Source organism: Lagopus leucura, unplaced genomic scaffold, assembly GCF_019238085.1.
Source record: "Lagopus leucura isolate 7727_CA_CO unplaced genomic scaffold, USGS_WTPT01 Super-Scaffold_100048, whole genome shotgun sequence".
Taxonomy (NCBI): Eukaryota; Metazoa; Chordata; class Aves; order Galliformes; family Phasianidae; genus Lagopus; species Lagopus leucura.
The window spans coordinates 223,736-239,211 of record NW_024962294.1 but is presented as its reverse complement, the minus strand read 5'-3'; the positions used below and the strand labels follow the sequence as shown (position 1 = coordinate 239,211).

General features: G+C 50.6%; 1 protein-coding gene across 2 annotated transcripts; it reads right to left on the bottom strand.

Annotated features, from left to right (window-relative positions):
• Positions 1-372: 372 nt before the first annotated feature.
• Positions 373-15,397, bottom strand: KPNA6 (karyopherin subunit alpha 6). 2 transcript variants are annotated; one of them, XM_042885032.1, is made up of 14 exons: positions 15,309-15,397; positions 9,419-9,552; positions 8,619-8,714; positions 8,232-8,331; positions 7,861-7,955; positions 6,717-6,848; positions 6,413-6,501; positions 5,346-5,445; positions 4,328-4,491; positions 3,756-3,834; positions 3,277-3,402; positions 2,561-2,688; positions 2,008-2,186; positions 373-1,024 (listed from the first exon to the last, which is right to left on the bottom strand). In XM_042885032.1, the coding sequence occupies exons 1-14, from the start codon at positions 15,310-15,312 to the stop codon at positions 840-842; spliced, it is 1,611 nt and encodes a 536-aa protein (XP_042740966.1). In that variant the 5' UTR covers positions 15,313-15,397; the 3' UTR covers positions 373-839. The 2 variants fall into 2 exon arrangements, with proteins under 2 accessions (XP_042740966.1, XP_042740965.1); XM_042885031.1 differs by lacking the exon at positions 15,309-15,397 and adding an exon at positions 9,701-10,114.
• Between the last annotated feature and the right edge of the window lie 79 nt (positions 15,398-15,476).

Below are 15,476 nucleotides of genomic sequence, written 5' to 3'. Positions count from 1 at the left end.
CAGCACCCGAAACGCAGCCCTGGGGAGGATTCAAGTAAAGATGAAGATGGGTTCCACCATTTCAGCAGTCCTGCAGCTTCCATCAGTAGCAATGCAAAGCCTGTGCCGTGGCAGCTGTGCTTCCTGTTCCAGGACCACCCCAGCATCCCGCCCTCTTCGCAGTGACCAGCTTTGGGGTTTGTTGCTTTTTATCCTTGTAAATACTACCAGCAGTTCTTCAGGGAAAAAAAAATCTGGACACGGGGAAGGACCCTTCCCCCAGAAGCCTCTCGCTTCTTTGTCCATTTACAGCATGTTTGGGGGAACTCAGGCCAGCTCTGACAGGACTGTCCGCTGCAAGAGGAGCGCAGAAAGGCCAGGGCTAAACTCTGCTCTTGGCAAATTAGAGTCTTTAATAAGAGTAACATGTGCAAAAAAATTAAATAGATCAACCCAGGTTTCCAGAATTATTCTTGTCAGAATACTCACTTTCTATTTCTGTTCTTACCCAACCCAACGCTGAAATCTCAATTAAGTACCCGAGGTAAGAAGTGACATTTGGGAGAGATCACCACAAAGAAAAAAAAAAACCCAAGAGGTGCAATCTGTTACCTCAGTGTCCTTCCTCCACCCAGATGCCTGCTTTAAAGACACGTATGCAGCAGCAAAAAGAAAAAAAACGTGCAAGACATCCCATTTTCTTCATGAGGATAAAGCACTCTTTCTAGTTGTTTGAAGGAAGAATTGTTTCCTAACAGGTGGAGTGAGTGTTCAGCCTTCCATGTGCGAGAAGGAATGGGACAATCAGCTTCTCCCAGTTGCTTTCTGGCAAATTTGTGGTGGTCTTTGCCTGGGGCACATTATAGCTGGAAGCCTTCCATAGGGGCTTCAGGTTGCTGGAAGATGAATTGCTGCTGGTTCTCATCTACCTGGGGAGCTAAAGCGGAGTCATCCTCTACTCCAAAGTAGTGCTCAATCAGGTCGAAGGCTTTCTGGTAGATCTCTTGGTTCTCGTGGCTCTGTAGGAACTCTATCTTATCCAAGCCTTAGAAAAGACAAAAGTGGAACATGAGAAACAGGAGACCCTAACGTTCAAGCTGTCCCAATCCATCCTCCACCCTTTCCCTCTTCATTGCTTGTCTGTGTTACACGAGCCTTTTGTGAGCAGCACTGACAGCTAAAGCTAACTATTCCCGTTTCTCCACAGCTGCCTGTGGATTCCATCTGTATCAGCAACCATTCATCTTTCCAGTTGCAGGTTTAGCTAATGCAGTTAAGCAGGAAGTCTCCAGCAAAGCACTGCGAGCACTGAACTGGTCAGTGAAATTTCTACCACTGGCTGTGAGCAGCTCTGCAGCTGCAGGAAGCAGGGCCCGTCCCAGTAGCCTCCAGCAGAAGGGCAGCAACAGCTTTAGCTGTCCTAATTAAATCCAGTGCTGAACAGAAAGAATCCAAGCACCACGTGCTCAGGAATTTCAAGAATTATTCTTACTGGAGGAACCAGGACACACAGTGTAACAGTCAGTGAGAGGGCAAGGAAAAAAAAAAGGAGAAAAGCCACTGCCAGTATACAGGGCATTTCAGACCAAAATAGGAACTGTTCCTCAAAGCTTTAGGAACAGGACAAAGCCACCAAATTAGGTCTCTCCAGGGAAAAGCTAAGTCTCTCTGGATTTCCATCATGCATTTGCAGTGCACAGCTGGGGACAATTAGACAAATCAAAGATCCATGAAGTGGGTCTCACTCATCTCAGCTTACTTTGATTAATATTCCCAACAGCGAGAGCCACAATTATCAGGCTGGCCTCTAAGTCTAGGGAACCTGGATCACAAGTACAACAGTCTTTGCTTCCTGACATTATTTATGCTGCATCATAACACTCTAAAGACAGCGTGATCTACTGTGGAACAAACAGCAGCTGGTTTGGGGCACACCCAGCCACTCCAACCATCAGAAAAGCGAAAAGAACTAGCAGACACCTCCCAACATATTCTACTGTTCTCAAAGTCAGCGGCACCAGAACCTACCGTAAGCCTCCTCTATCATGCTGCAGTACGGGTTGATGCCCGTCCCGCTCTGGTTGGCCTCCTGCTCTCCCAGCCTCAGGATGTTCTCCAGGCCATTCAATGCCACCTGAACGATCTTGGAGTCCATGACGGTAAGGAGGTCACACAGAGGCTTGATGCAACCCAGGTTGACCAGGTATCTAAAAGAGGTGACCAGGAGCACATGTTCACCTTTCAGGATAGCAGGCACCAGCACTGCTCAGTTACAAAGAGCAGGACAAGTGGTTCAAGCTGAAAGAAATCTCTGATGTAATTTTTATATTTTGCTGTCTTACAAGGTTATTCATCTATTTATTAATATATACCCCTCCCACCCCATTTTTTTCCTTCTGATTTTAAGGTAGCTCCTTCTGACATCCAGGTGATAATGAAATTACGAGCAGCGAGGATCTAATTGGCCTGGCATGCATCTTAGGCACTCTCCCTGGGGTTCCCCAAATTAGTTCCTCACCGCTTCAGCAGTTCTACAAAGGAAATGTCTGAATGCTGGCAGCTCTCAGAGCTGCAGGGGTACCTGATCTGCTCAGGAGTTCCTCCTGACGTCGCGTTTGTGATTGCCCACGCCGCCTCCTTCCTTGTACGGAATTCTGCTTTCTGCAAGATTTCTATCAGCACAGGGAAGATGTTTGCATCTATGACTGCCTGAGGAGAGAGAACAGCCAGTAGCGTTTGAAGGGCAGCACGGTTTCTAAAAAGGCTGTTAAGCACCTGAAAGAAAGCTCTGCTTCCATTTCCAATTCAGAAAGTCCTTCCCGAGCCACTACCTTCAGCCATTGCTCCAATCCATCCCCCAGCCAACCCCATTCACACAAGGTAATCGAGTGGGGACCAGCTCACAGATGATCCCTATTGCTGCATCAATACTGCAGGAATGCTTTCATCATTTATCTGCCTTTGTACATCGGCCATTAAAAGGATAATTAAAACTCAACAAGCTAACGCCTTTCAAAGGGATACTCCTGAGAAGGGAGAAATTGGGGCTGCATCTCTTTTCCAGCGATCCAACCCACAGACTCACAGCCTCTGTAGGTACAATTAGCTTTTTTTTTTTTTTTTAGCTCCTTTGGCAAATGGACAGAAACAGCCAGTCTGCAATAAGTCAGATTAACAATGCACAAGAAGCTGCCACAAAGCATCAGATAAGGGAAAAACCAAAGAGATCTCATTATTAATGCTGAGCATGGAATCTAGGATTATTATAAGGGACCCGGGGAAGACTCAAAGCTGTACCTGTATTTGTGCTCTGTTTCCTGCTGTGATGTTAGATATGGTCCAGCAGGCTTCTTTCCTGATGGACTCCTTGGGGCTACTTAATAAATGAAGGAGGCAAGGCAGGGCTGAGCAGTTCAGAATCACCTTTTCAGAAAGAAAGCAGGAGTTAGGCCACCTGTGTCAGGTAGAGAGCAAGTGGATATGCTGCATGGGCACTGCATTTCTCTCCCCAACCTTTTAAGAAGAGGGAAGGAAAGGCAGTGTTGTGCAATAAAGAAATGTATGCTACTCCATCTCTGTATCTCAAAACCACATTTTTCTTTGCACCAAAACTACGCCTTTGGAATAGCCAAACTCCAAGATGAGTGAGTGTTCTGGGAACCTTGGTTGTAGGAACTCGCTGCACATACAAGAGGGACGCGCTGCCCAGCTTCCACAAAAGCAGCACCAGGAGCGCCGCTCCCTTGTGCTGCCTCTGTAGGCCGTCCTGCCCTCACCTGGGTCTGGATGTCATCTCCTGTCACGATGTTGCCGACCGCCCGCAGTGCTGGGGAGGCCACTTTGTAGTCGTTGTGCCTGCAGGAGGGATGGCACAAGAACAAACACGTCTCACCACCTGCCCGGCTGCTTTCAAGATCCTCTCTCCAGCCCCCTGCCTGCATTATTCACTTTGGATTCCACCCCCAGCTCAAACCGAACTCACGATACAGGCAGTGTTATCCTTTACACCCCAACTTATCTTCAGGGTTATTACAGATCTCAATGTTTACATTCCACTCCTGAACAAAGACTGTGCCAACTGGTGCAGCGCTCAGCCCTCTCTTTACAGCCTAGTCCAACTATCAGCTTGAACCTCTGCTTGGTACACTCTTCCTAGGGAACAGATGCATCTTCTCCAAGGCAACAACTGCAGCTCTCCACCCACTTCAGACCCTCTCAGGTAACTGCTCCAGCAGTCAGCTAAGGACCTGGACCGCACACCCACAAGGCAGGGAACACTCTCATGCACCATGATATGAACTCAGGCTCAGTCACCTGCAGGGCTGAGGCAGCAAGACAAGATACTTACATTAACAGCTCGACCAGTCGCCGACACACCCCGGAGTCAATAACTGCTTGAATTTTCTCATTGGGGCCATCTGACAAATAGGAAAGAGCCCAGCACGCGTCTGCCAGCAAGTCAGAGTCACTGTTGAATAATAGTCGGGACAACACTGGCAGGCAGGGAGATACCTGCAACAGAGCAGCCCACAAGGTCAGTCACGCTGCACATCACCACATCCACACCACAAGGCTGTGCTGACCAGCAGGACAGCAGTGCTGCACATCACACTTCCTTCCGAAATTCAGCAGCTTCTTTGGAGCGCAGACCCCTGATGAAGTGCTCCCACACGTGCTGCAGTTCAGAAGCTCCTCACAGTTCTTATCTAAGAGCACTGCTCCTCCAAACCCCCAAGCAGTTCAGCATTCAGAGCAGAAGCCATCAGAAGCGCGCTCACATTTACACGCAATTTAATGTTTTCCCTTTCCCTGTAGGCTTCCCAGCTTTAATGAGCACACTTCCAATTGAAAGAAAGGAAACAAAACAAAAGCACACACTGATCTTAAATTATTTTAGTTCTACAAAAAAAAAGAAAAGAAAAAAAAAGATGGACCTGAAGAGCCAGCAGAATCTTTTGCTGGTGCCACTGAAGCACCATGAAAGGGGGAAGCTGATACGTAGTTACAGAGGCCTTACAGCAGCTTGGCATCTCAGAATTGAATTTCCAGTCACAATTTGAGCAAAGTTGCAAACTTCCAGGGTTCATGACAAGAAGGGAAGCTCACAGCACGTGCTACTTGTTTGGAAGATCAGATTGCCCCTCACCTGGGTAAGGGCTGCCAACAGAGCCATGCATACAGGCTGGCAGAACATTAAACAGGCACTCAAACATCTGCTGAATGGCACGATCAACCTCAGCCGGAAGAACCTCACCCTGCTCCTTCCCAGAACACCTTGCAGAAGTCCAACGGCCAAAAATAACTTAGACAAACATCTTGACTGGGTGCCTCCCCTCCCCATCTGCCAGCAAGGCATTTACTCTCACCTTATCAAACTCAGGTGGTGGACTCTTTCCTCTGCACAAGTTTGACAAGGCCCAAACAGCATTCCGTGTCATTGTCAACCTGGTGGACTTTGTAAGGAGCCTGAAGAGACAAGTACCATGAATTATATCCTCAGTACAGAGCACAGGTTAGTGGAAATAGACAAAGGAAACAAAACAAGAGAGAAAAAACCTAACAATTGTAAGGAAGTCAATCCACTGTTCCATTTGCCACACTGTTTGTCACCTGAGGCTCTCAATAAGCACGAAGAAAGGTGAAATACAACTGCTCCTAGAACAAACAGCTCGTTTCCTAAAGCTCAGTGACACAGAACAGGAAGGCAAACTGTGTTAGAGAGGTTGCAGAAGGAAATGCAAGACAATCAAATGCAGTTCCACACTCAAATTCAGCCCAGACACTCGCACCCCAATCTGTCAGGTGGTTCTCGGTGACCAACCGACACCAACTGCTGTCCCTCTACTCTGCAGTGAAGACAGCACAGCCCGTGGGCTGAGAAAGGCTCAGGCAACTACTGCCCAAAAGGGGCTGACAGAAGCACAAGTGAGCAAACCAGAGCATTTGTGACAAAGCATCATTTTGCCAAGGATGAGCGACTACAAGCAATTATTTCCAGAGCAGTGAGAGCACACGCAGCAGCCGCATCTTCTGCCTGTGGTGAGCGTGTACCACACCTGCAGACCTGCTCCCTTTCCTCAGTGCCATAGAATTCCACTCAGACCAGCACGTGAAATCCACAGCACAAGCACAGAGCAGGCAGTTTGAGGGACGCAGGGAAACAGGAAGCCCTGTGACTTCAGAGAGGCAAGCACACTGCAGCAGCACCCACTTCAGATTCAGAGCAGTGTAAAGGTTTGTGAGAAGGCATGTTATCTACCAAGTCCCACTATCAATCATATGCTTGTCTGAACTGCCAGTTTATCATCTGGTACCAATAGTTCGATTCCCATCATCACATTTATAGGGAATCCATTTGCCCAGCTCAAATATTGCTCTGCTGCATACAATGGGACTTCGAGAACTGTATTGGCAAGTATTCATGGCTACTCACATTAACAAGGGAGGAAGGATAGCGCAGTTAAGGACATAATCTCTACACACAGAGCTGTCTCCAGCAATGTTCCCCAATGCCCAGACAGCCTGAAAGGAAATAGCAACAGTTTTAGCATTCACACAGTTCCTGAACAGAGGAAGAAAAAGGTGGTTGCTAAGAAAGCACTTTCCTGGAACTCCAAGAAAAAGGCTCTCCAGTTCACAGGCTGCAGCCAGCTGCCAGACCAGCCACTCATTTTGAACACTGAGCCTCAGTCACGTGTGGTTCTTCCCCCAACCCCAAAGTGAGAAGTGAGCCTTACCTGTTCCTGAACATCCTCAAAGTCAGAGTTTAACAGCTCTATAAAGATAGGAACTGCCCCGGCCTCAATTACTATTTTTGTCTGTTGGGAAGTTCCTGATGCAATATTCGTCAGTGCCCACGCTGCCTCAAACTGAAAAAAGCAGAAATGAGGGGACGTGAATAAAGTAACCCAGACGTAGCAGGATCTGCCAGGAAGTCTCAGCACAAACTCCTCTATTGAAAAAGAAAGCGTTCCCCAAATAAAACACCTCAGTACTCAAAGATTTTCTTGAGCAATTAGAAAACAACCATCTCTGCTAGACGCCTTCTCAGAGACCACAATTTCTCAAAGGATGACAGCAAAGCTACTGCTTGTTAAATGCCACTCACACCACATTATTTTGCTCGTATGACCATTTTCCAGCATGAAGAGTGAAGATGTACAGCCCAGAAATACACAGAATAACAAGTTTCATCTGTTCAGTGCAACCAGTTTCAGCACACCCTCATCCTGCTACTAGCAGGAAGGTGCCTTGAGTTCAAGACCAGCTGAGCACCAAGGATCTACTTCTGCACTCGTGTCTTAATTAGAGTGCAGGCTTTCATTCACTTCCTGCAGGGAATTTCCTCACACTGCATGGCCCTGGGCCACACAGCAGATAGAAAAAACAAAGGCAGCTATCGACTCCGAGATCCAATTGCAGCCATGGAAGCACCTCTGGCCCCTCCAAGATAACTGTAGTTATTACCAAACTGGAAGGACGCTCAGGAGCCCCTCGCCCGTCCTTCTGCCCCACACAGGTCAGCACCACTGAAGCCATTTCCAACACTCACTGCCCCCCACACCCGAGGGCTTTGCTGAAGCAACTGATTCCTGCATGTTTACTCCATGCCTGCCCACGTAAGAAACATCAGACACAGAAAAGCCACATTTCCCTCAGCAGCAACTGGAGTGTAACTTCTGCTTATTTTTGCCAGGATTCTTCCAAGAGCTCAATGGAGACTAAATTATAACTGCCTTTTTTTCCCTTCCCCTTCCAAGCATTCTCAGTAGCTTTACCATGCATCACATCTGCACACTCTGGGTTGCAGACATCACCCGCCTCCCACAGCAGCCCCAGGTTCACACTGCTTTGCCGGCAGGGTTCAGCAGCCTCCCTTACCTGTAGTGTGCAATTCTCGCTTCTCTTCAGGAACTCCACAAATCTGTCCACCACTCCTTGAGTGTTTATCACTTCATCTATTGGAGGATTTGGCTCTGAAACAGCAACGCAAGATCAAAACAGTATACAGGTCTCATAGAGGTGAATGACAACATGTGCAGCTGTTGACCTGAGTGGCCTCAGGCTGCACCGAGCGCGGCAGATCAGCTCACCAGAGGAGCTTTCAGTAAAATTCATCCAAACTTAATATTACAGCCTGCCTCAAACACAATGCTTATTTTTTAATAAGCACAATGCTTCTGTACAACACTGCAAGCACACAAACACATAAAAGGCTATGTCAGCCCCCATGGGGGGGATGTTGTCTTTACCTTTAGAAAGTAACTTCCTGAATTTCTGTGTGGTTGCTAGCTGAAGATCAGGGTCGTCTGAGAAAAGCATCTCTACCATCTCTCTTGTGATCACTCCCTCCTTAAAGGACAGAAAGGAAACAGAACAGCAGTTCCGTGTCACATTAAGCTTATTTCAGATATCACAGTCAAGACAGCCTACCACAATTCTGTTCTCAGCTAGTAACCCAGGGATGTGCTATTAGAGATTAAGGCACGCTGTCTGGTTCCTGGCACACTTCTCCAGTCGGTGGTAGTAATGTTTGCAACACACTCAACAGCAGGGAAACAAACAGGTGGAGGTTTGTCAGCTCCAAGCAGCCCACAGCACGAGGCCTGAAGGTGTGACTGCAGGGAAAGGCGCCTTACCCCACACGTCGTGGAACTGACGTAGGAGTCCATGAGGAGGCTATCAAACATGGACGCATCTTCACTGATTAATTCCACGTTTCTTCTTTTGAAGAGCTGGCAGAGAACAGAGCACAGCAGTTATTAGAAAGCAGTGTTTGTTTAACAGTCTTCATAACTAGATGCCCCTGCTCCTCAAACGAGATACTGTCAGCTGTGACTAAGTGCAATCCAAGTTAAAAAAAAAAGTAGTCATCAGTAACAGCTCTGCACAGTGAAGACCAGCTTGGCACACAAACCCTGATAATAAAGCATGCTAAGCCTCGCCCTCAGATACGCAAACGCCCAAGTCAGTGAAACACGGGCATATGCAAGTGCAGAATTTGGCCTAACAAGTTGGGAAAAGCAGGGAGAGAGCAGCTTGTAGGTGATGCAACCAGTCTGAGCCCCACGCATCACCTGGGAATCACCTCTCACTGTCAGACTTCCAAGCAGAAAAAACCCAACAGCTCAGAGTCAAGAAATACATGCAGTGCACACTTCCACTTGTCTTGCTTCTTGGAGCAAGACCCCCATTTACTAATTAACAAAACCAAACCTTAAAATTAAAACCAAGGATCTGTGAACAAAAACCTTTAGGGCCCCAAAGTGCCTGGAGGGCTCTTGATGTGATCGTGTACAGAGGAAAAGAGATCTCAGGACAGAAATAACCAGGGCTGCCAACAAACCTTAATGCACAGATCCTTGAGTGCCCCGGTTAGGCAGCAGCACAGCCTTGGCTGCATTAAGGCTGCACACCAACCAGTGGAGGTGAGCCTCACCTGCTGCTCTCGTTTCTGTTTGCGCAGCTGAATTCCTTCCTCTTCTCTCCTCCGACGCATTTCCTCAGGATTGAGGGCTTTGTTTTTGTAGCACTTCATTCGATAGTTATCCTTCGCAGGACTCGCCATGCTGTCTGTGAAAGGAAGAAGAGGCCTCAGGCTCCTGGTCACTCTCCACTCCTCCACCCGCGCGTCCCTTCAAGCAGAGGAGCCGGCGCAGAGCAGGCGGGTGAAGCAGTGCCTCTAGAACACTTAGTGCTGAAGGAAGCAGCTCTGCCTTACAATGGCATCCAGACATCAGCTCCAATGACGTGCTGTTAACAGGACATCGAGTTCACAGGAAGCAGAGCAGATTCACCGCTCTGAAAGGAACCTGGATCCAACTTCACAGCACTGATGCACACGGCCAACACGAAAAGCTTCTCCTCAAACAGCTTTGCCATCCTCAGGAGGCAACAGCCGAGCTCCAGTTTTCAGCAGAACCCATTTCCCTCGTATCCTCATGACACAACCACACCTGGATGCTTCCCCGCACTCAGACAGCGACCACAGGCTGTTCTGGGCACAGCCAGATTGTCACTCCGTAGCTGTACTAACTGCAGTGCTCTGGAGCAGGCTGTGAGAGCACCAAAACACAAAAACACACACATGGCAGAAATCCAACAGCGTGCAGTAAATAGAGGTCTTTATCTTACAGTTCCAGTTAAAAACACTGCAGAAAGATTAGCCGTACGTATCATAGGCTGTGTTTGTCCTGCCAGATGACTGCGAGCGTTCAGCACCTGACCTACTTCTGCTGCTCCATATCTGCCTCAGGCAGAACTGCAGCTTCACTCCTGGCACACCTGCCTCCTGCCCAGGGCAGCGACACCAACCAGCACCGAGCAGCACCAGCCAGCAGAGACCAACCAGCACCAACCCGAGCACACAGACATCAACTCCTCAGCCCCGTCCGGCTGCACTCCTCTGCTTTGAGCACAGAGCTTCCCAAACACTCCTCCTCTCCCATTCGTGAGGAAGGCTGTTTGACTTCAGTTCCACACCCTCCACAGGACAGGAAGGAAGCAATGATAACCCACAGCAAACTGACAATTAACCCCGAGACCAAATTACTCCTCTCTGACCATCAGCTGGACATCAGTATCTTTATTTTCTTCCACCTGTCCTCAGCTGCTGCAAGAAATACCTGTGAAAGTCTGTGGCCCTACGTCATTAACATCTCCTTTGAATTTTAAGCACCAGAGCCACTGCTTACAGAAAGTCCAAGTCTGCCTTATCAGCTGCCTCCAGCCAGGCTGGAACCCTCCCAACATCAGCTTGGGATGCCGTGGGCCTCTCTGCCCTACGGGAGCACCCACAGCACTGGAGAAAGGCAATTCCAGGTGCAAACATCCAGCCTTCACTGCTGCTGAGAGAAGAGGCAACTGGAAGAATTCCTACATCAGCATAAGAGGAAACACTTTCAGGAGGTTTTCAAGAACTGGAGACACTGAACATCAAGGAAAAGACCCTTCTCTTTTCACAGGACTTGTTTTTTAAGATAGCATTCCCTTCCCTAGCTAAAATACCAAGGACACTCCTGTGAGAAACAGCGGATAAAGAAACAACCGCCGCAAATCAAGATCCTCTGGTCAGTGCAGCAAATGGACACAGCAGCCGACAGCTTGATTTGGAAAAGGCTTTTTACTTAACCCTAATAAAGACAAATTTCCTAATTCCCTTTGGAAGGCAAGGCCTACAATGAACAGGTAGTTTTTAAGAAAAGGAGGAGCAAAAAGCGATTCAGAGGCTTCGCACGGCGCAGGTGATGCAGTCAGGCCACGCAAACCTGGTGCCACATGGCAGCTCAGCTGCCCACAGCCGCACGACTCACACTGCACAGCAGCACAGCAGCACAGCTGAGGCTGCGGGCTCAGAGCTGCATGGCAGATATCCAGTCTTTGGGTTTCAGCAGCGTTCAAAGCCACCTGGAACTGCACGGAAAGCCAAAGGCCCCAGCCAGCCCAAGGAGGATCTCTGCACGCCAGCTGTACGGCCGCCGCACACCAGCACGCAGCACCTTGTGGGCTCTTGGTTCTCCTTATCTTGCACACATTTCTCTCTTCAGGTTCTTCCCATTGACTTTTTCCAGCCCACCATCTATCTCACTACTCTGACAGTGTCAAAACAACAGTTTGTTACAATACATTCCATTTCTATGGCAACTGATGAATGTCACAGATGCAAGATTGTGATTTTGCTGTGAGCTCAGCAGATGCTGTAGGCACCAGACTGCGAAGCAAAGTGCAAACACACGAAACAAAACACAGCAGCGCACCAAGCACGATCCAGTTCTTTACTTGTAGTATTTGTGCATCCTCTACACCTGCAGTCAGGCTTCTGCAGCGTTACCTATTGACTCAAGCCCTCCCAGTGCGAACACCCACACAGCGATGCCACCGAATCACAGTGGCAGAATAATTGGGATTTTCTGATTAGGAAAAGCAATCACCCCCTCATTTCCGTGTGACACCGACAATTCTCAAGCCACACATTTCCACTGTGTGACTTCATATACAAAATGCTGCTCTGAGAAATTTCTCCTTTTACAGAGAAGCTCCTGGTTAAGGTGGCTGTGGAAGCCTATTAAAGTATGTTTCTGTTAGCTGCATTTAGGCAGCCAATCAAACCAGTATGATTACACCGCACCTCTCCTAGGGAAGGTTTTTCTCTAAGAGCCAACAAAGCCCTGCCTTAAATCCAGATAGTATCAGCCCACGCCCTGAGTTACAGAACTGTTCTGATGCCATTCCAGGAGAGGTCCTGGCTCTGCTGTACCTGCAGCACTCGGCAGCAGCTCAGCACAAAGCTGCTCCTCCCGCAGCACCGGGGCTGCAGCCCCACCAGAGCGACCTGAGGAGCCCCTCCAGCTGGGCTGCACCACGCAGGCTGCGCTGCAGACAAACCCCTGTGGCAGAGCCTGCAGCTGCTCACTGCTCAGAACTCATCCAGCCGAGCTCCCAGTATCGTCTCTTCAACGGAAGCAGGATTTCCAGCCCCAGAACTGTGCAGGCAACAAGCTGAGCTCAAGCCTACCTGACCAACAGCACTGCTGGACAAGTTCTGGGATCAAATCATTGATCAAAACCAGCACACTTAAATCAAAGCCAGGCTTTAATCAAGATAATTCATATTGGGAATGATTTCAAGCATCCTGTGAGCTGAGAATTCCCTCGCAGCCATTCCTCCTTACCACATACTGCACGATGAGAACGTGTTTATCACCCATGGGAGAAGGAAAAGCAGGGTGGGAGTTGGACCAGGGATCAGCAGAGCACTCAGACTACAAGCACCCGCGTCGAAGCCAAACACCAACCACAGCATTCAGCCACAAAGCAAATCCAGGGTCTCTACTGCCCCACCAACATTGTAACAGCTTCTTAGCATTACTGAATCAGAAACCCAACCTCACTTCTTTGCAGATGACCTTCCTCCCACCGCCCTGCACTACAGAAAGCATTGGCTTCAAAGAGTTTTTCAGCTGCTGATTAAAGCTCCCAGCTGAGTCACTGCAGGAACTCGCATGCCTAAATCAGGACTGGTGCTGCTGAGTCAGACTGAAGGGGCAGAACAGAAACAGTTACACTGAGATTTGACATGGCTTTTTCTATTATTTTTTTAAAGCCAAAACACCCTTAACGAGGGCAATCTTCCGCAGGTACCCATGACAGCTTCTGGTTCATGTGCTCACCTGCTGCAGTTGCTGAAGTTTGAGAAGTAACAGACAAAAGTTGTTCTGAACCTCAGATTTAATGCACTTTACATCACATTTTTCTTTAGTTGGTTCTTAAAGTGATGTTGAAGCAGTTGTTTTACACCACAGCATAAAGGTTCTGCAGAACAGCAGCTACAGACCCGGTACCTGACCAGGGGATTCCCTTCCAAGCTGCATCCACAGCATTTTAATGATTTCAGCTGGCAACGCAGAAAGCGAAGCCTAAATAATCTGTGCTCCTTGAATACAAGTTAAATGAAGTTAGCAGCAGCAAATACAGATAGCTGAACTGCCTGCACCCACAGCACAAGGTCAGCTCCCAACCGCCACCAGACATCAGCCAAGAACACAAACTTGTTCTTGGGAGCTCGTTGTTTTGTCTCCCCGCAATTTTGATAGTTTCGCAGTGCAAAGGACACTGGGGGAGACCCACAAAACTGCTTAGGAGATGACGGAAAAGGAAGCTGAGAAGTTCTGCTTGCAGGAGGACAAGAAGTTCTGTAAGCAGTGCCATCAAACAAGCAGCAATGTGAGGCCGTTCCCCCGGCTGTGTCAGAGCTGCAGAACAGCCCCCCGGAGCAGCCTGCCCCGAGTTCTGCGCCACCGCACGTCCTCCCGTGTTTCTTACACTCAGCAGCACCCTTTCAGAGTGCTTCCAAACGCAGCATGCAGCCGAGGCCAGGCACTCCGTGTGCAGCACAGCCTGTGCCAACCAAACACTTATGTGCACGGCTCGTGGCCGCCCGGCTCATCCCACTGCTTTGGCCACCGGGAGCAGCGATTCCAGCACGACTGGAATGCACAGAGCCCAGCGGCTGCGGGGGGAGGGAGCAGGAATCCTCTGGGGAAGGACTGGGGCTGCAGCACCTCTGACTTTCACCAGGCTGAGCCCAACAGTGGCAGCCCTTCGGCTCCGAGCCTGGCTGTGTGAGACCCGCTTATGTTTCAGCTCCATCTCCTCCTCTTATCCCTACAGTCCTGGAGCCAGGGATTGGCAGCTTTAGGCCCTCTCTGCACATCCCAGGGCCTTCAGCTCCCTTAGGAGCACACTGATGATGCATGAGGGATAACAGCCTCCTGTCAGGGGGCAGAGAGCCCCTGTGACACTCCTTGCAATGAAGATTAACTTTGAGTCACCTCAAACCCGAGGCTGCAGCGTTACAGAGTCCTAAAGCCACTCAAAGCGGCCAAACACAGCAACATCCCAGAAGCTCAGCCGGCCCAGCAGAGCTCTACAGCAGCTGCACCCAGCACTGAGCTCCATCGGTGCATTTCTCCAGACCTCACAAGCAGCACAGACCAGAAGCACAGTGCTGAAGGAAGGGGCACTTCAGCTCTGACACCGACCACCATTAACAGCGCAGCTCCCCTTCACAAAGTTCATGTTTGCTCGCCTCAACTCGAGCAAACAAAGCAAAGCAGCCAAATAACCAACGGGATCCGGGATCCATCGGCTGCGCGGGTCCGTTCAGCAGAGCAGAGCGAACACACGCGGGCGTGCGAGCGCACGGCAACGGGAGGAGCCGGAGCGCCCAGAGCACAGCAGGGCCGGCAGCGCAGCCCCGCAGCTGGGGCCGTTCGCCGGGAACAACGAGAACCCGAACTTCGTTCGTCTTAAAAGCGAGCGACGTTACACCGATAAAGAGAACGGCGTTGGGCGATCGCCGCCAGGAAGGACGGGACGAAGCCTTCAGAGCCGCCGCAGCGCTCACAGCCGCACCCAGCCGAGAGATCCCGAACAACGCCGAGCCGCCAACGGCCGGCCAAGAGACGGGAGCGGCGGCACAGAGCCCTGCACCGCCCCGACCTCCGAGCGCGCGGAACGCGAACGGCTCCGGAGCCGCAAACCGACAGCGGCGGCCGCGCCCAACGGCTCCGCGCGGAAGCACGGCCCGCACCGCCGCCGCCCCGAGCGCCGAGAGAGGCCCGAGAGCGGCACGCGGCTCCGCGGAGCTCCGGCGGCTGCCGCCTCCGACGGTCGCGCTCGCGGCTGCCGCCCCCCGGCCCGCCGCCCCGGGATGACTCAGTGCGCGGCCCCGAGACGGGAGCGGCCGGCACCGCCCGCGTGCGGATGGCTCGGCCCCGGCTGGACGGCACCGCGGCTCCGAGCGCGCGGCCCGGCCCCGCCGCCCTCACCCATCGCGGGTCCCCGGGCGGACGCTCCTCCGACGACGGCTCCGAGCGGCGGCGGCCACAATATGGCGGCAGGAGCGGGAGGGCGGGGAGCGGGCGGCCGACGGCGGCCGAGAGGAGCCGCGCGGCGCCAAACGCGGAGGCCACGCCCCTTTCTGGCGGGGGGGCGGG